The sequence below is a fragment of the Antedon bifida genome, chromosome 1 (genome assembly GCF_963402885.1).
Source record: "Antedon bifida chromosome 1, ecAntBifi1.1, whole genome shotgun sequence".
In the NCBI taxonomy this organism is placed as follows: domain Eukaryota; kingdom Metazoa; phylum Echinodermata; class Crinoidea; order Comatulida; family Antedonidae; genus Antedon; species Antedon bifida.
The window spans coordinates 17464077-17485879 of NC_136226.1; the positions used below are offsets into that span (position 1 = coordinate 17464077).

Genomic DNA, 21803 nt, shown 5'->3' on the forward strand with positions numbered 1-21803 from the left:
ATTATAACAGAGGAGATGTCGAGCCAATTACAACAGGTATTAATGGTTATAATTATAACAGAGGAGATGTCGAGCCAATTACAACAGGTATTAATGGTTATAATTATAACAGAGGAGATGTCGAGCCAATTACAACAGGTATTAATGGTTATAATTATAACAGAGGAGATGTCGAGCCAATTACAATAGGTATTAATGGTTATAATTGAACAGAGGAGATGTCGAGCCAATTACAATAGGTATTAATGGTTATAATTGAACAGAGGAGATGTCGAGCCAATTACAATAGGTATTAATGGTTATAATTAGAAACTTTGAATTTCTCTAAAAAAATGTTTTGGGGTATTGACTTCTTGCTATTCTTGTTAGCAGGTCTGAAGAGTATCGACGGCAGTGGCGATAATGAAATAAAGAATCTGAAATCGGAACCACAAATAGAGAAAGCTGCTAAAGATACTGAAGATAATGCTGAACCACGCCAAAGTAGGCATAACCAATGATTATTAAAATATAGGAATATTTTACTAAAACGGTTCTAATTTGAATTTTTTATTTATATTCATGACCTTTTCAAGTATTAAAACATTGTTTTTATTTTTACACAGAATTTAAATTACTGAAATCAGCCGGACGAAAACTTAAGAAATGTTTTAAGAAAGGGCATCGAGCTTGCAACTATTTTGACCATTATAAGAAGATTGATGAAGCAAATTTGCAACCAGTCTCCAATCGTCAAGATTCTACTCAGAGTTGTCTTGGTTTTGGTTCTTTTGGCGTAGTTAACCTCATAAAACTTACTGAAGGTGATACGAAAAAGTTAGTGGCAGTTAAGACTTTCCCTTATGAAGACTCATTCTCAAGAAAAAAGAAAAGGAAAATGAACAAGAAAATAACCAAAGAACTTCAGGTAATTATTGTCATTTAAAAATATATAATATATAATAATATATATTAATTTTCATTCAATTCAATAGCAGGAATTTTTTTAAGACAGCATATTTGTTTATATTCTATGCCTACCGCTTATCGAATCCTTGATGATAACAAGTCTGTTGCACCAGAGTTTGCCAACGGAACATTCTGGAGCAGAGGAGGATTCTTTTCTAAAGCTACTGATATTTGGTCAATCGGACAAATTATGGATGGAATATCTCAACTTTTCAGTGCATGCACTGAAAGTAAACTAGAAACTATAATCAGAGAATGCACTACCGAAGACCCTACCGCCAGAGCAACAGCTGAAGACATTCAATCGAAGTTGGAATCAATTATTCTAAGACTCCAGATGGACTGCATGTACAGTTACCTATTTTATCATTATGTGATTTGATTTCTTTAAACATTATCGTCTATATTATGCTTACCATATATCGTTACATTTATATTATACCTGAATTAATTATGCACAATAAATAATATTTTATTTTCATATTTGTGCAGAATATTTTATTTTGTCCTGGACAAGGCATAATGGTGAAACTATGATTTTTAAGTAATATTAATTGTTAATATTATTTAGAAAGAGTTTCAAATTAAACTTATATTAATAATAATAACACACATATAGTATTAATGATTTAACACAGAATATAACATTCGGGGAGAAATAAAGGCGGGGGAAGGGCTGGGCGGGGGATTGATGCTGATTGCAGGGAAGTGGGAGAAGATGTGAGAAATCACATATACGCAATTCAAGCATGGCACCAACATAGATTTTTCAGATTTAAGACAAACCATCAATCTACAAACAGTGAGAGTGGTCATTATTTGATCACATTAGTAATGCAGTTTCTTCTTTTTGTTATTGTACTTCATTGCAAGAAAGTCGTTGGTTTGTGGTTTTAGCCCGAATAGTATATCAAATCCTAGTCCATGAACTAGCAATAAGAAAACAATAATAATGTATTTACTACATATATTAAGTCAAAAATAATATTGATGAACAATCAAATTTATTTTTAATTTTCACCTTAATGTTAAAAATATTTACTGGTTTTTTTCTTACCATCCAATTTCTTTACTATCAATCCTGACACGATTATGCTATGTAGAATAAGCATCTCAGTCTAGACAGGTCCTGAACAAACGAATACAATGTACCTTGCCTTACAATGCAACATATAATACAAGCCTAATAAATATGAATTGAATTATGAAAATATTTTTATCAGTTTAAAGATTGATCGCGTAATCAGAGTCGTTCTTTTCTGATGAGTGTACAGTAGGTCTATACATTTTCCCTCTCTTTTTTGTTTATTAAATATTCTTGTCAAATAAATCAACACATTTTTTAGAAATAAGCCCCCCTCCCCCCACTTCTTCCTTTCTTAACTAAAATGGGATTGGATGTTTCTAATCGAATAACATGTCTTCGTACAAGTACGCGCGTGCTCAACCATGTAATGCGGAAGTATTCCGTCATTGTGTGTTCCGCGTATAGAAACAGGACGCGTATCTTAGTTACAGATACTATAACAACACCTATCCAAACAAACCACATCAGTTCTTCACTGAAAGCTAAACCAGTAACATCGTCTCCATAACCTAGTAACAAAAATACTTTCAACTACTTACTAAATGTGCTTGAAAGTTATATTAATTGGTAAGCTTGTGTTTATATCAAATTTAGTTACATACATTAAAATAAGTATCATAGCATAGCTCAAAGATTTTGAAACAGCTTTCTGCTGACCTTATATGTGTTAGTATTAAAGGATATCTTTGATTGTTAATTGATAGCTAAACAGAAAGTAGTTTCTACACTCGCACCTATATTTTATATATCGAATTTGTTTATGATTAACTTGACAAAATAAAACAAATACTTGCATAATAATTCTTTTTGCAGAATATTTTGTTTGTAAAATCTACGACCGAACAATGAATAGTTTGTCACCCAGCGATGTAGCTGTCACTTTACTTGATGATCTCATCAGATTAGCAATAGAAAATCTCAATGGTAATGATATAAAGAGCAGTAATGGCAGCAGAAAGACCCCAGAAGCCACTGCCATCAGTGTGCCATCACCTATCACCATTGATACAACTGAAGGCACCGCTTACCTGCTTAAAGATTCACTTTAGCAGAATATTTATCTACATTGGTAAAACCAATTGACGCAAAAAAAGTGGATGGAATTGATAACAGAGGAGATGTCGAGCCAATTACAACAGGTATTAATGGTTATAATTAGTAACTTTGAATTTCGCCAAAAATAAATGTTTTACAACGGCTGGAGTGTTGACTTCTTTTTATTCTTGTTAGCAGGTCTGAAGAGTATCGACGGCAGTGGCGATAATGAAATAAAGAATCTGAAATCGGAACCACAAATAGAGAAAGCTGCTAAAGATACTGAAGATATTGCTGAACCACGCCAAAGTAGGCATAACCACTGATTATTAAAATAAAGGAATATTTTACTAAAACGGTTCTAATTTGAATTTTTTATTTATATTCATGACCTTTTCAAGTATTAAAACATTGTTTTTATTTTTACACAGAATTTAAATTACTGAAATCAGCCGGACGAAAACTTAAGAAATGTTTTAAGAAAGGGCATCGAGCTTGTAGCTATTTGAACGATTATAAGAAATTTGATGAAGTAAATTTGCAACAGGTCTCCAATCGTCGAGATTCTACTCCGAGTTGTCTTGGTTTTGGTTCTTTTGGCGTAGTTAACCTCATGACACTTACTGATGGTGATACGAAAAAGTTAGTGGCAGTTAAGTTTTTCCCTTATGAAGACTCATTCTCAAGAAAAAAGAAAAGGAAAATGAATAAGAAAATAATAACCAAAGAACTTCAGGTAATTATTTTCATTTAAAATATAATATATAATAACAGGACATTTTTTTAAGACAGCATATTTGTTTATATTCTATGTTACAGTTTATGGACAGATTTCGTGAAATTCCAGAGTTCCCAGATGTATATGGTGTCTGCAAGAATAAAAATGGCTACCACATCATTATGGAATTTATTGGGAATAAGAAGAACACGCAATCTCAGACTCTAACTGATGAGTTTAAGGCACAATACAACGACGGGTTCCCATACACAAGTAGAAAACGGGATATCATGTGGATGAATGTACTTCTGGACATCGTAAAGGGTATTCGAAAAATGCACGAAAAGGACATACTTCATTGCGACATTTCACCCAGGAATGTTCTTTTATACAAGAATGAAGATAACAGGTAAGATATTTTGAATAAGTCACCACAAACTAATCAATATTGTAATAAATTTATTATGTAAAATACTGTTATAACAAATCCTCACTCTTACAAATGTTTTACATAATATTGTTGTTCAGGGTTGCAGCAAAGGTAATCGACGTGGGTCTTGCATGTGATGCTGGTAGCCCACGCTGGCTGTCTCTTGGCCGGTTACGTCGAACGTCTACCGCTTATCGAATCCTTGATGATAACAAGTGTGTTGCACCAGAGTTTGGCAACGGAACCTTCTGGAGCAGAGGAGGATTCTTTTCTAAACCTACCGATATTATGGATAGACTATCTCCACTTCTCACTGCACGCACAGTAGACAAACTAGAAACCCTAATCAAGCAATGTACTACTAAAGACCCCATTGTTAGAGCCACAGCAGAAGACATTCAATCGATGTTGAAATCAATTATTTCTAAGGCTCCAGATAGACAACATTAAGTGCATGTGTAATCGGCACTACTGATTTTATCATCATGTGATTTCAGATATCGTCATACTGTGCCTACCGAAATCATAAAAATGAATTATTTTTATTTTTATTCTTGTGTAGATTATGTAATTTTTTCCTTGAAAAGTTATGACAATATTTCCCATAAGCAAGGGTGGTATCTAAATCGAGTTTAGGAATCACAGTCATAAAACACAGCAATTGATAATATTATTTAACTCTGAGAAATAGGGTTTAAACTTTGTAAAAACTGCAAAATGACCTTTAAAGTCTGATTTTATTAATCTCCATTTGTCGTGTTTTTTGGAGAGTGTTTTTAACATAGTTTCTTTATTTTGTTACTACTTCATTGAAAGAAAGACAATTGGTCTATTTTTTCCATGAATTACCCAAGAAGAAAACCAGATTTGCAACATAGGCACATTAGTATTACATTTATATTGACTAGATGGTACGCTCGCGTTCGTGCCCACAGAATACATTTCGGCGTAAAAAACTGTTCAAATGTACACTAGGCTATAATATGTATCGGAGGACTATATGACTAATACCTTCACACGGAACAAATTATATTATTATTATAAATACAGACAGTGATACGGTGATGGGGGCGATGGTAACGATGGTGGTGATGATGGCGGCGTTTGCGGCGACGATGATGGTGGTGGGGATAGTGATAATGATAATGGTGATGATTATGGTGGTGGGGATAGTGATGATGATGATGGTGACGATGATGGTGGTGGGGATAGTGATGATGATGATGATGGTGATGATGATTGTGGTGGGGATAGTGATGATGATGGTGATGATGATGATGGTGGTGGGGATAGTGATGGTGATGATGATGGTGGTGGGGATAGTGATGATGATGGTGATGATGACGGTGGTGGGGATAGTGATGATAATGATGGTGGTGGTGGGGATAGTGATGATGATGATGGTGGTGGTGGGGATAGTGATGATGATGATGATGGTGATGATGGTGGTGGGGATAGTGATGATGGTGGTGGTGGGGATAATGATGATGATGATGGTGTAGATGATGGTGGTGGGGATAGTGATGATGATGATGATAATAATGGTGGTGGGATAGTGTTGATGATGGTGATGATGATGGTGGTGGGCATAGTGATGATGGTGGTGGGATAGTAATGATGTTGATGATGGAGATGATGATGGTGGTGGGGGTAGTGATGATGATGATGGTGGTGATGATGGTAGTGGGGATAGTGATGATGTTGATGATGGTGATGATGATGGGGATAGTGATGATGATGATGGTGATGATGGTGGTGAGGATAGTGATGATGATGATGGTGATGATGATGGTGGTGGGGATAGTGATGATGTTGATAATGATGGTGGTGGGGATAGTGATGATGTTGATAATGATGGTGGTGATGATGATGGTGGTGGAGGTAGTGATGATGATGATGGTGATGATGGTGGTGGGGATAGTGATGATGTTGATGATGATGGTGGTGGAGATAGTGAGGATGATGATGATGGTGAGGATGATGATGATGGTGATGATGATGGTGGTGGGGATAGTGATGATGAAGATGATGATGATGATGGTGATGATGATGGTGGTGGGGATAGTGATGATGATGGTGGTGGGGATAGTGATGATGTTGATGATGGTGATGATGATGGTGGTGATGATGATGGTGGTGGAGGTAGTGATGATGATGATGGTGATGATGGTGGTGGGGATAGTGATGATGTTGATGATGATGGTGGTGGAGATAGTGAGGATGATGATGATGGTGAGGATGATGATGATGGTGATGATGATGGTGGTGGGGATAGTGATGATGAAGATGATGATGATGATGGTGATGATGATGGTGGTGGGGATAGTGATGATGATGGTGGTGGGGATAGTGATGATGACGGTGATGATGATGGTGGTGAGGATAGTGGTGATGATGATGGTGGTGATGATAATGGTGGTGGGGATAGTGATGATGATGATGGTGATGATGATGGTATGGTCGCATTGGTGATGGTGGTACTGGCGCGTTGCTGGCGTTGGTGATGGATGATGGCAGTAGTGGTGGCGGTGACGGCCTTTGCGGTGATATGGTGACGGTGATGGCGGCGGTGATGATTAATGGATGTGGTGGTGGTTTGGTGGTAGTGGTTGTGGTTAATATGTTGATGGTTACGGTGCTGTAGGCCTTTGAAATGGATGATGGTGATGTATGATGGTGATAGATGATGATGGTGGTCCGATGGCGGGTGCAAAGAGGAAACCTTTTTTTAAATATATTATTTACTCACTCAGTAAATGTATTTGTCTGTTTTATAATATTGTACCACTAAACACAGTAAAAAATTTGCGCTTTTTAAAATACTTTTTTTTTTCCTCTTTTGTGGCGTTAACCACTATTTTATTCATTTCATTCTCAAATGATCAATACAATGATTTTACACTTCATCCAAATATATATTCCCTTGTTATTCTGTTCTGTTATTTTCTTGTACTTTCTTTTATCTTTAGTACGATTTGATCGAAACAACTCGGTCAAATATATATATATATATATATATATATACTTTATACTTTTATATGTATTATCCACTTTTTTCATTATTTTCTTTTATTTTAACTTTTCCTTTCTACAATAGGTCTATGTCTTTGTACAAAACACACAAGTGCATATATTCGAGTACATGATTGCACACATGCATACCCACGACAAAGGTATATAAATGAATAAATATTTACAATATATAAAATGCAATACAATTATTATTCTTAATTCTTTTTTTTTTTTTTTTTTTTACAATAAGAACATAAATAAAAATATAAAATTCAAATAATTATAGTAAGCTTTAAAAATGCTTTCCTTACTCTTGTGTTTTAGTTTTATGTCTCATGGTTATATTTGTTGCTTACTTATATGTTACGTTTTGTTTTTAATATTTATTTCATTTATTTTCATTTTTTTAAAAGTAATTCTATATAAAGATTTAACCACCTATTGTCATTGTACAGCGTTATATAAACCTCTGTAGAATATACCGTATTATAATAGTCGGTTAAGGTATAACCTATTATTTTTTTCTGCCAAAAAGAGGCGAGAAAGTGAACCATAATTCCATTTCTTTACTTTTTTCAAAATGTGTGCTTTATAGATACAGAAGCATCCAAGAGAGAACATGTGGTCAACATATCTGTTTCCGGTACCGAGTACAATATTTTGAAAGTTTGCCTCAATTCCAAACTTATATGTGGTATAAACATTAATGTATTTCCATAAATCATTTGCTTCAGTACATTGGTAAAAGAAGTGTTTATCATCTTCTATTACATTGCATTGCAGGCAAGTGTCTGTATTATTAATATTCCATTTAAAGAGCCTTCTATTGGTAGGAATAATACAATGCAATAGTTTGAAATTTAGCTGTTTAAGTTTGTTATCTTTAATATCATTTACTTTTCTTTTCCACGTCAGTGACCAATCGTTCTCTATATTAAAATGTGTTTCCCACTTTGTTTTACTCTTGGTTGGTTCTTTACATTTTTTTTTTATAAAAAAGAGACGAATGTTTTTACAACTCATTTTACTATACTGTATTGATATAACTTCGTTAACTTTTACATTATCAATTTTTGAATAAATTATATCTTTCCATTCTCGTGGTATTGCTTTTAGTAGACATGACAATTCAGCAATCCAATTCGATTTGATATTTAACAAAAATAGTAATTCATTTGTATTAATAAATCTGTTATCAATTATAATATGTTTCATCTTTGTTATACCAGATCTAATCCAATTCCTATAAAGGAGTGAGAAACCATTGTGTGTTATCAAGTTGTTGCCCCATATAGGTTGTTCTATAATTTGTTCATAGGAAAGTGACATTTTGACAGAATATTGATTGAATTCAGCTAAATACTTTAACATTGATTTATATAATAAAGGCATACTACTGTAATGTGTTTCTTTATATTTTACATTTGATATATTTTCAATAACCTCTATTGGACCTATTTTGTTAAAATACATTTTAGGTAAACACTTCCATTTTGAAGTGTCATCATTGTACAATTTTTTAAGCCATGACATTTGTAGTGCTTTGACTTGAGATCTGAAGTCTGGAGCATTTACTCCACCACTTTTATAATCATTGATTAATGTTAATCTTTTTATCTTTTCTGTTTTATTATTCCAAATAAAATCAAATACAATTTTATCGACTTCATTTAAAACGCATTCAGGGGTATCTATAATACTTGCGTTGTAGATTAACTTTGCTAACCCAAGTGTTTTTAAAATCATAACTTTGCCAAATATCGAGAGGTTTCTTTTGTGCCATGTATCAAGCATTTTTTTAAAAGATTGAATTTTTTCAGACCAGTTTTTAGTAAAACATATTTCTTTGTCATGGCCAACATGTATACCTAGAATCTTAAAACTACTGTACACCCAATTGATGTTGAACAAATTTTCGTTCTTCTTTCTGTTTTTCCAACGCCCTAACCGCATGGCATTGGTTTTTTCTTTGTTTAGCTTTAAACCTGATACTAGACCAAATTCAACGATTTTATCAATGCTATTCTTTATACTGTTTTCATTTTTTAGAAATAAAACTGTGTCATCTGCTAATTGTGCAATTTTGACTTCAGTTGTATAGTCATCCTTGCCTGGAAGGGCAATCCCTTCGATATTTTGATCACTTTTAATTCTTATAGCCATTATTTCTGCTACTAAAATGAATAGTAAGGCAGAAAGGGGACAGCCTTGTCTGATCCCTCTATGCATTTTGAAGCTTTTTGAACACCAACCGTTATTCATTATTACACATTCTGTATCTGAATACAGTACGTTCACCCATGAAATGAAAGAAGAACCAAAATTGAAAGAACTCAAGGTACTTACAAGAAAATGTCTATTTACAGTGTCGAATGCTTTACTAAAATCTACGCTAACAAGAGCTCCTGTTAACCTGCCGTTATCCATATACTGAATTACATCATTAATTAATCTTACATTGTCGCCACCAAAGCGACCTTTAATGTAACTTTTTTGGTCATTACTAACCATTTTTGATATAATCTTTTGTATTCGTTTTGTTAAAACCAATGCAGCAATTTTATAGTCTACATTCAAGAGAGTTATAGGTCTCCAGTTATTGAGATCATCATGGTCTCCCTTCTTATAAATTAAGTTAATTACCCCTCTTCTTTGTGATATTGATAGTTTCCCATCTTTAAAGCATGTAATAAGAGCATTACAGATTAATGAACCTATTTTAGGCCAGACAAATTGATAAAATTCAACGGTAAGGCCGTCAGTACCGGGTGCTTTATTACGCTTCATTGACAAAATTGCATCTTTACACTCTAACAGTGTCAGTTCACCCTCACAGGATTGTTTTTCATCATCTGTTAATTTTGTTAAATCTGTTTCTTTTAGATACGTCAACACTTTGTCTTTTGTAATATTTTGATTTTGGTATAGATTTTCGAAGTGTTTCACCTCTTCCGAAAGTATGTCATTTGTTTTTTCGGCATAAGATCCATTGGGTCTTTTTATTTTCTTAATTTGTTTTTTTTTACCATTATTTTTTTCCAGACATAGAAAGTATTTACTGTTTGTTTCGCCCTTTTCTGTCCATTTTGTTCTTGAGCGAACTTTTTAAAATACTTTGTTGAAACTGTCACGTTCGATTGAAAAAATACAGTATAGCATGTGACGATGCACAGACGACGTTTTTATTGTTTGTAATTATAAACACAAACCCAGGTGTATTTGTATAATGTGCGTATAGTAGCTGACAGTGTACCCACATTCACAGTATCTGCGCTTTAAATGGCGACTAGGCTACCACTGTATTGCAATCCTTTTCATATACTATTAGTAGACCTAGGTATCCCCAAGTTTTAGTTATACCAAATAAGGTATGGTGACTGAAGTTGCTATGATGTCATAACACTTTTAGAAAACACACAATATACTGTATTTATGCACTGATTTATTAAGGAAGGGAACAAGCTTGACCAATTTTATACCATCGAGTAAAAAAATAACGATTAAGTTTATGATCAAATCAGACGATGTTTTAATGATTGTAATAAAGGCCTTTTCGTCTAGATCCAGATTCTGTTTAAAAAAAACTAGGCTAACTTTATATATGTTATTTATCCAGTAATTAACGTGTTTGTGACTTGAATTGGAAGAATATTTACAGCAGATTAATATAGTTCTACCTCATAACCACAATTGGTTTTGTTTTTGTCTTTATTTCTGTTAAATAAGTCAACACATTGTGTAGGCCTATAACAGTTAAATGACAAATAGAACAGAACACGTGCATGCCAAAGGTGATTACACTCTTACGTTTTGCCCAGACAGTATGTACAACATTTGGATAAAAAGTCCACCGTTAAGAACAGTTACGTTAATTGAATTTGGCAGATATTTTAGTCATTTTTCAGATTTTTGCAAAGATAACATCAATAAGATTATATTAAAAGCTCTCCCAATAATGTCAAATGCGCGAACATTTTTATATAACGCTACTGGAAAAATAAATTATGTATTATCGTAATCGCATGAAACTTTCCCTGTAATTTTATTGACCGAGTGCGGTGGCGGCTGGATTAGAAATAGAAGGGCGAGGGATTGGAGGAGGAAGGCTTGGATAAGAGTGCTTTTTTAAAGGAAAAATTTGAGGAGATCTTGGAGGAAAGGGCTTGAAGTAAGGACTATAAATGACTTCGAGGCACTCACCATCATCAACGGTGTAGCTTTTTGTCCATGGTGTTCTGATATCTATAATTTATAGTTATGATCAAGTGGATTTCCGCATCCATCTACTGTATCTGTCTTAATTATCTTTAAGTCCATAAAGTTCATCATTATATAGTGTAAGCTAAACCTTTTAAATCAAGATAGATTATTTTTATTTATCCTGCTGTAATTGGTACTGTTGGATGCGTATTTATGAAACAAATTTCCAATCTGAGGCCATTCTTTATTTAGCCGCTGCTTCACACAAATAAAAGTAAAGTAATTCTTTTTTTGCCATGCAATATCAAAGGTTTTTTAGCAGTGCAAATTCACGTTGTTTTTTTATTAACCTATGCAAACACTTGAGCAAGTTGAATAAAGGCGCTGTAAAAAGATTGATCGACGATTGATTGATATGTAATCTATTATGGACAAAGACTGCTGCATGACCTAATAATAATAATTGACCCGGTGTATAAACGGAGGCCGTGAAAACAATCTCTGTTGTTGGTAGCTCTAGAACAAGGTACAGTATATAATTACAAGCTATAGACAGGAATATGGCAGGGGTTGCAAATAAATGGAGAATATTGTTCAATTTCTTTACAAAAGCCGAGGCACCGACTGGCTATGCTACATTTTTAGATTCCTGGTGGGACACGGCCAGATACGTGCAGGGTATGCCTAGCTTTGGTGTGACGCAGCATGGATTAAAGAATAGAAGGATATGCATCGACGGTGACATCAAACGATTTTACAACGCGCTTGCCTATACTAAAGCACTGCTGCCAATCAAACAAACACGCTCATTGAACTCCGTGTCTCTAACCGCGGCCCTCTGTAAAACGCTGCGAATCAACTGTTACCTTTTTTGAGACCAAAACGTAACCATGTAGAAATCGTATGCGCAGTCTGAATGTTCTATTGACATGTCTGCGTCGATGATTAATTGACAACAACAATATATTGCTGAATAATTCTGTTTTAGTTTCATCACAATCGGACTACGAAAAGTTCACTTTCTTACGACTAGTAATTTTAAGTAGTTAGTAATATTAATAAAATATGCAATTTTTATATTTGAATTATCATTATTTGCCTGCCATCTTCTGTCATTAAAAATTGCGTTAATCTATAGAATATTAAATTATGCATTTGACCATGTATGTTGTTAGCGTGGCCGGTGTTCACCCATACAACAATCGTGTTTTTAATATATGGCTAAGCAGTGGTTTCTTCATAAATCTCCTTAATTATCGATGTGATTATATTTAAATTGTAGTGCCTGGTGATTGGCTAGTGGTTATGTCATCCACACCACATCCAATCATCGGGTCTAATTGAATGAAAACAGCGATCCCTGATCCGGGATTGGCTGGCTATGTATAGTTGCGATTCGTTTATACCTAGCGGTCGTTTTGAAAAGTACACGCAGGGCAAACTTAATCACGAAAAAACGAAGTACCTATTATTATTCACACAAGAAGTAAGACAACGGTGAGTATATATATCATGTTTACACGTTGTATCTACTACACTTAAGATTAGCCTAGGCCTACCTAGGCAGTATCAATGTCGGCAAATCATATGGTTTACTAGTAAGCCTAGAAGAAAAGGCCTAGGCCTAGTATCCTTGCTGATTTTGTAATTTTACATGTAGGGCTAGGCCTAGGCCTAGGCCGATACAACAAATAGTTATTGTCTCAGATGTAGGGCTACTACAGGTCATAAAATGCTACTTTAATGTCATAAAAACATTAGCGTAGATCAATCGCGGCAGAAACCTATACTAATTACAATTATAGCATTTACAATTCCTCATCAGAAAGGTTATAACTAAATTTGTCGTATGAATTGTTCGTCGCCGTTGTTGCTAGCGCTAAAACATCATGCCACCAAAGAACGCGCGAAAGAAGCGTAGCCAACAAGGTTAGATGTCGTTGCACATGTGCAGTAAACAATATATTAGGCACGCGACCGTTTCGTTGTTACCATGCGGTTAATTAAACTGATAACATTGTGGGCGGTCCGCGGTCTGTCGGCGAGAGTCAAGGAACCCTTGATCTCACGTCGATGCATATCCTTCTATTCTTTAATCCATGGACGCAGTTACATGTAAACCTGGAACCGCAAGGTAGGCCTATTGTACTAATTCTATCGCATCCATTCATTCATATTTTAATGTTAGGCATATTATAGGGAGGCCTAGGCCTGTAACACATTATATGGTGGTGCATGGCTGGTGTATCCATTAACTATAGTATTAAGAATTAGAGGCCTGGTCAAGTTGCTGTAAAAGCATTGATTTATATTGCAACCTATCTCGACTTATGATACACTACTACAACAATTATCACGCTGCTGCTCTAGCCCGCTATGTCACAAGAGATGACGTAATCCGATATAAAGCAAGCAGCAGTTTTAGTACTGAGAGACTGACATTTTTGCGAAAATGGAAACTCCACTATAATTTATAGATCCCAGCTGCTAGACCCAAAAAACGTCTGGGAAAAGAGTCTAACGGTTGAATGACAAATCCCAAAGCATTTCTGGTATTTATGAGTCCCATGATATTATATAATACTGTAAATCAAAACAGTCCATAAAGGGTTTTGTTTGTACCATGGAACTATAATTATAGTTCCATGTTTGTACTAAAGTGACAGAAATTGAGTCTGTATTTCATATCAAAGTTATTCACTTCTGTAACAAAAAATAATATTTATTCACATATAAAAAGAGAAAAGAAACGTTTAATTATAACTCAAAAACCATTGTCTGTCAGACAATTTAAGTATTTTTTGCATAAAATTTTTTCAGGTAAAATAACTATTATGTGACAATAAAATGACACATTCAAAAACAAATTTGAAATGAAAAATATTTTTCAGAGGGATAATATATCTTTAAAACTGTTACATCAATAAGCGAGCAGCGTTTTTTGTAAGAAATATTTCTTGTTAATATCATATCCTTGCCAATACCGAATCAAAATGCCTGTCGCGAAGGCATATTATCATTAATTTATGGCATGGCAACGCAACAGATTATATTTCGAGGCTTATGTTTGGCGCTCATGCATGCGCACTAATCCGTGGCATATACCTCCATGGTTTAACAGTTGCGAGTCCAGCTGAAACTCACCTCATCACACCCCACCGCTGGATTCGCATGAGAATAATTAAATTGTAGGGCCAATTCTGCATATTGGGCACTAAAGAATCAGATTGTGGGATAACGTCTCTTTTCTGTGTTTGCGTTATTGGGTGAAGCTTGAACAAATATTATATTGAAAAGGGTATTGAAATTTAGAATTTGTTCCACTTGATCAAATTACATACATAGTTCAATAGAATATTAAACACACAAGAAAGCACGATGAAGTTAATCATGTAATGAAAAGATTATTTTTTTATTTAAATTACAGATTACTGCCTATAAGAATTATACCAGCAAATATACAATTATAATAAAAAGAGTCCTGCGAAAACAGAATTGTAAACTTCTTTATGCAGGATCCTTGCCATCAATTATTATTATTACTAGAGGAAGGAAGTGTAGACGATGGTTCTCGGAATGATAAAAATGTTCTCCTTGTACGTTTTCTGTCGGTTACCATTATTGAAAATGCTTGACATTCGTAAAACTAAACTACTCTGTTTCACAGTGTTTTAGATGATTAATAACATTTTAAAGTATAGTGTTTATTGTTTGGTAGGGCCCTTTGGGGAGGCGGAGTTCATTTGAGGGAGGTGCTTATTCGAGGGATATATGTTAATTTTTTCAGTTTTAATAATTTGGTAACATTTATAATCAAATGAAATCCTCTAATAGATATGAAAAGTGGTAAAAAAGAATAACAAATGCTTGGTAAATTGTAGATAACAGTGCGATGAATTCTACTACAAATAGTATAATTGTGTTATTATAAATGTGGATGGACGTTTATTAGATAGTTGGGTTGGTGGTGGTAATTATTCAAATGGATGTTTTATTGGAGAGGCGTTTGTTCAAATAAATACCATCCTAATAATTATTAATACATTATTTTATTCAAACATCTTTTGAAACTAACTGCCGTGACAGAGTGGGCCCAAGAAAGAAGACATTACGGCTTGCAACATGGGCAGACATCTCGGTCCTAACGGGACACAGATAGCCTACAGTTATTCCTGCCAGCTTACTCAATAAAACTCAGCTATCGGGATTTCACTCGATTTTAAACAAAATGTCTTATCATCTATGTAATTCTATAATACTTTTTCCCATAATATATTCCGATTCTTTATGGCATATATCTAATTTGATCTTTATTAATTTGCAGTATAATTTTTATTTTTTAACTACTGTACCTTCACACACGCGCCGTCCGTTCCTAAAATAAACAAAAAACTGAAATGGCTATGACTAATGGCCAACTTAAGCTCCAGTCCTACTATCTGTTTTTTTCTTCCTTCTTTCAAAGGGACACTGTATTGATTGATGGAAAGTGCCTGTTTCCAGTCACCTTTAGGGTCAAATCTATTATTTTAACTGCTCCCTTGTGTATAAAAGAGAGAAAATAGTTGAAACCAGGTTGTTGCAAGGTGAACCCGGAAATTACTTTGACCGCGAAGAATTGAAATTGAGTTGAAAATCTACTGTTGAAATCATAAATTTTGTTAAAAAACTCTTTATAATATCTTCCTAAGATAGAAATATGGAACAATAGCGTCGAACTGAACACTAATGCTATCAAATCTACGTTTCGCGGTACATCTAAGATAGATAAGGTAGGATCCAAGGCGGAGATTTGTACCGAAGTTTTTCCATTGTGCTCGTCTATGTCAGAATTAACCATAATTTATATATAGATTATAATTATAAACGATGACTAAATAAATTAAATTGAATTTTAAATTTTCTTTATGATTTTTTTTCTTTTCAAAGTGTCCAGTCTTACGACTACAGAAAATAAACTTTTCTTTGTAAGATCCCTGCAATATTGTATGTACCTTATGTGTTGCTAATTAATGTGAGTGAATAAATTATGAATAACAAAAACAATAAGAAACTCATGACTAATAGTTGAGATAATTCAGGTCCATAGTTAGAACTGCAGTCTATTACTAGCTACTCCAAAATGCTGATTAGAATATGAATATTAAAATTGAATATAAATGTAACCACATTGAGCGGGTTTTGTTTGAAATTTATACTATCAAGTGGGATTAATGTTTAATTCATTATTTTCACTTCAGTATTTTATCGGAATTGAAGTACTTGGCGATTCATTCATGTTTTTTTAAAACTTTTTAAAAACATTATATAAATAATTTGAAGTTTAACATACAATATCGCCACCATGATAAAAAAAGAAACAACATAACATATAGAGAGGGAGGGACATACACATACATACATACATACATATTAAGGTCGACCGTAGCGTTAGACACCACAAACCCGCCCCCCTCCCCCCACCCATGGAGTGTCCGAATGACGTATTAGATTACATACTTGTGAATAATTTAACTTATTTTTTTCTTTATAGCTCTATATAAGTTTGTTAACTATGCTGGATTTGACAGCGATGATTTTGCTGGATTCAAGCCTCCAGCAGGAGAGTGGTTGGAACACATAAAGAAAACTAGTGGTGGAAATACTATTGAAGCTATGCCAGGTAAAATGATGTTAGAATAGGTAACATATTTTTACAATTGTTTTGACCAGTCGAAAAATCGCGTCCTAACAAATAGCTTGTGTCAACCGTTTTTAGTGTTATGATGTAACCCATCCTAGTAACCTGGATTGGATATACTTTAATACTATTTAATAATTATCATTAATTTAAGGTGGTTTTCGAGAGATTGGAACCATGGACGGCCAGGAGTGGGCTCCAGCTCTTGCTAAAAGTAATGAATCGGTGTTTTTGATATCCAATTTCAAGGTGAGGTATCTGCCATAGATACTTGTTATTTTTGGTAAACTGCGTTGGTTGATGTAAAAGATCGTAGTAGTAGATCTTAAGTGTGACGACAGCTTAAATGAACAAGTAAACTGTAACGGTGGTGGTTAGAACGGCAACGACATAGGACTGTACATTGTGATTACAGCGACACAGTAGATAGTAATGGTGACGACAAAAAAGCAAGCGGTGATGGTGACAGTGGTGACAACCTAAATGACAAAGTAGACTGTGGTGATGACATAGTAAAACGTGGTGGGAAAAACGAAAACGACAATGTGATCATTGTGGTGGAAAGTGGTGGTGACGACAACGTAGTCTGTGAGATTGACAACGAAACTATTTACACAGACGAGCGGTAACAGTAAACGGTAAGCGGAAAACAAAAATATAGAATCTATGTTATTTCTTATAACCATTTACACAAAACGCAGAGCGGAGGCCGGGGGGTTGAGAGGAACCCCGCTCAGAATAGATATGTATTCCACGTCGAACACGCGGTTTTCCGCTTACCGTTACCATTCGTCTGTGTAAATTGGCCTTAATAGTGACGTACGACAAAATAGACAGTGATGGTCGTGACGACAACAACAACGTTGACCGTGGAAGTGAAAGTCAAGATAGAAGGGAAAGTACCATGAATCGACACTAAGATATCGCTCTTTTGACAGATGGATGATGAAACAGATGCAAGAAAGAAGGATTTTGAAGAAAATTGGAAAGAAGCTTCTAGTGCCCAGTTCATCGCTGACAACGCACCGAAATCCATAGGCGTCGGAAACATTGGCGTGTACAGACGATTCACGCCACGTAAAACATTTGCATACGTCCTCCGTGCCGAACTTACAGGCGTGGGTGATGACCTTACAGAGGCCTGGGACTTAGTTAAAAAGGTTCGCGACAAAAGCAGCCCAGAACTTTTCACTGAAGTAAATACATCATTGTACAAGATCATGCCTGAAACAATCTTGTTTCATGCCGATAACAAGTTCCCAGCGCCGAAATAAATATCACTTATTAAAATTCGTAAGAAACTATTGTAGCTATGTCAAAATACTGTGTATAGTATTCCGTCAGGAGGGGTAGCATGGGACAACCTCGTACAAACAGGTGTCTATATTGCTAGTTTAACTTCCATTCAAAGGTATTGAAAATATAATAAAAAATAACTTTGGAAAAGTATAATTCTTCCAGTAATGTAATTCCTTCGCGGATGTAAAATGTTATATTTCAGGCGATATCTCTGTATGTCGAAATAAAAAGCCTATTGTAGCAAAATCTAAATCGATTCTATAAAAAATGAATAAATGTGACTTTTTGATATTAATGAACAATTTTTTTTTGAGAAACACACAGAAGTGCGTCCCTGAATTGTTTGTCTCCGATCGGTTTATTTAACAGTTCAAAACTTGTCTGTGACGTTCAGAGGCGGATTGCAATAAAACATCCTTAACTGATGGTCTAAACCCCCCGATTGAAAAGGCCGGCTTTATCAGATATACAGCCTTACTAAAGCAATTCCTGTTAGATCATGCTAAAACAGTCTTAGCTAAGACCGCGAACAGAAACAAATTTATGTTTGACGGTAACTTTATATAACTACAAATAACAAGAATGTATAGGCCTACATAGTCCTATAAGCTTAGACCTGAGCAGTTATAAACACAAGGCATTAGAATATCGATCGTTGTGTCTGAACACCTTGGCTTTTAACGCAGCGGATTATACCGTATACGTCTTGCGTTAGATAAACAAACCCAGCGCCGTCTGAACACCTCTACGTTTTTCGCCACAATTGTAGCCGGCTAAACGTTAAGACCGTTTATTGAGCGCTTAGGCTATAGCAATTCGCCCATCACGGTATGGACGAGCCTGCAATATAATATCTTTAATTTAATTACTAAAATGTCAATCATTTTCAAATTATCATATCTACACATTACACTCCACAAACACTTGAAAACGGCCTGGTCGAAAATTGCTTACAATTATAATCTAATATCAACAAAAGATTGGATTTCATGACCCTGCAAAAATAGAGCCACTGGCATATAGTAAAACGGTGAGTGAAATCTATCTAATTTGGTAGGTCAACAGAGAAGGAGTAGAAGCACTATGACTGGAGTTGCAAATAAATGGAGGATTTTGTTCAATTTCTTTACAAAAGCCGAGACACCGAATGGCTATGCAACCTTTATTGATTCTTGGTGGGACACGGCTCGCTATGTCCAGCGTACACCTCATTTTGGTGTGACTCAGTTGCACAGAAACCTGGACCCAAAAGGTGAATATATTATACATAACAAATTAGGATAGGCACACTTTATTTTGGTATTTAAAAGTCACTAAAATATAAATACTAAAAATATAATTTATGCCAACCGTCAGAGTGGTGTGATGTTTTGGAAAGCATGTTCAACCATGGATAAAATAAGTAGTAGGCCTACTACTTATTTTATACATGGTTCAACTAAACTGACTAACTATTTGCAGATAATTGAACTGAATTTTGTTTTCCCAGCTCTGTATAAGTTTGTTAATTATGCCGGATTTGATAGTGATGATTTTGCTGGATTTAAGCCTCCAGCAGGAGAGTGGTTGGAACAGATGAAGAAGACTAGTGTTGGAGATGCCATTGAAGCTTTACCAGGTATGACCTTTTAGAATAGGTAACTAGAATCTTCACATATCGTATTCAGTGTGCACAGGGCCTACTAGAATAGGATATACAGTCATGTGAATCCATGGCATATAAAAAGAACTCCGGTACTATCAACACGCCCGATGACAGCCGAATAAGCCCGAGGGCAGCCAAATAACCTCTGATAATCGAATACATTCGATAAGCCGATACATTGATACGGTCAGGTTTTTCACGTATTACTTCCACCGTGTTTGGAACATACGCATCACTTTGCGTAGGAATTCTATAGCGTATTCTATTACTGCTGACGAGTTTATTTATTTTCTAAGAGGGAAGATGTGAACCGTTATTATTCTAAGATATACAAAAAAAAAAGTTTTTTATTCGTGCAATGGAACAAATAATTTCTTAAAGTGAAAGATGAAATCCTATTTTATATTTAACCGAATATATTTAGGTGTGTAGTAAATATGAATGAATGTGATTAGTTATTATTACGTATTGTTAATAAGGTGGTTTTCGAGAGATTGGAACCATGGACGGTCAGGAGTGGGCTCCAGCTCTTGCTGAAAGTAATGACTCGGTGTTTTTGATATCCAATTTTAAGGTGAGTTTGTCATACACGATTTGTATCAGTATTCTAAGTGGTGATGTGATAAACATGATGACGACGAATGTTACGAAGCATACCGTTATGACGCTTTTGACGATAATGACCAGGAGCTTGATCGTCATGTAGAATATTGACGACAAACTAAACTGTGGTGGTGACGACAATAACAGAGTTGACTATGGTGGTGATGGCGACGGACTTGACGTTGGTGGTAGTGACAACCAATGACGACAGTGATTCAATTCAATTCAATTCAATTCAATTTTGTTAGATGGATGATGAAACGGATGCAAGAAAGAAGGATTTTGAAGAAAACTGGAAAGAAGCTTCTGGTGCCCAGTTCATCGCTGACAACGCACCGAAATCCATAGGCGTCGGAAACATTGGCGTGTACAGACGATTCACGCCACGTAAAACATTTGCATACGTCCTTCGTGCCGAACTTACAGACGTAGGTGATGACCTCACTGATGCTTGGGACTTAGTTAAAAAGGTTCGCGATAAAAGCAGCCCAGAACTGTTCATTGAAGTAAATACATCATTGTACAAGATCATGCCTGAAACAATCCTGTTTCATGCCGATAACAAGTTCCCAGCGCCGAAATAAATATCACTTATTAAAATTCGTAAGAAAATGTTGTAGCTATGTCTCTTTTTTTTTCAAAATACTGTGTACGGAATTCCGGCAGCAGGGGTAGCCTGGGACAACCTCGTACAAACGGGTGTCTATGTCGCTAGTTTAACTTTCATTTAAAGGTATTGTAAATAAGACAATAAGTTTTCAGCACCGACATAAAATATCAGCTGTCTCTTTACATTTCTAAAGCTTGCTTTCCAATAAGACGCAACGCAAGGACCTAAGCGCAACGCACGTGAGATTACCAAGACAAAGTGACAGTTCAGATGATAATACTTTCTTGTGATTGTTTGCGTATGCTTATGTACCCATCCTAAGTGAAAACGAAGTTCCCACCCAGGAACTGTGATGGGTCATCTTACGTGTTTCAGTCCAAGTTGGAACCAAACTTTAAGGTTTGCAGAATATAATTTAGCTTGCTTTTTTGTAGGTTTAAACGTATGTTGGCTAAACTTGCTTTTTATTAAGAAGGCCATATACATGGCTACAGTCGCGTGCTCAAGTTAGTGTTTACCGACCAACCGACCGACCA

At 35.1% G+C, this 21803-nt stretch overlaps 2 protein-coding genes across 2 annotated transcripts; both read left to right on the top strand.

The window, feature by feature from the left end:
• The first annotated feature begins 13503 nt into the window (after positions 1-13503).
• Positions 13504-18669, top strand: LOC144835093 (uncharacterized). The gene is made up of 4 exons (XM_078690131.1): positions 13504-13564; positions 16964-17092; positions 17265-17359; positions 18049-18669. Exons 1-4 carry the CDS (start codon positions 13504-13506, stop codon positions 18382-18384), a joined length of 621 nt encoding a protein of 206 aa, XP_078546257.1. The 3' UTR covers positions 18385-18669.
• Positions 18670-19449: 780 nt separating this feature from the next.
• LOC144841358 (uncharacterized) lies at positions 19450-21478 on the top strand. The gene is made up of 4 exons (XM_078697712.1): positions 19450-19661; positions 19899-20027; positions 20534-20628; positions 20906-21478. Exons 1-4 carry the CDS (start codon positions 19493-19495, stop codon positions 21239-21241), a joined length of 729 nt encoding a protein of 242 aa, XP_078553838.1. The 5' UTR covers positions 19450-19492; the 3' UTR covers positions 21242-21478.
• Positions 21479-21803: the final 325 nt, after the last annotated feature.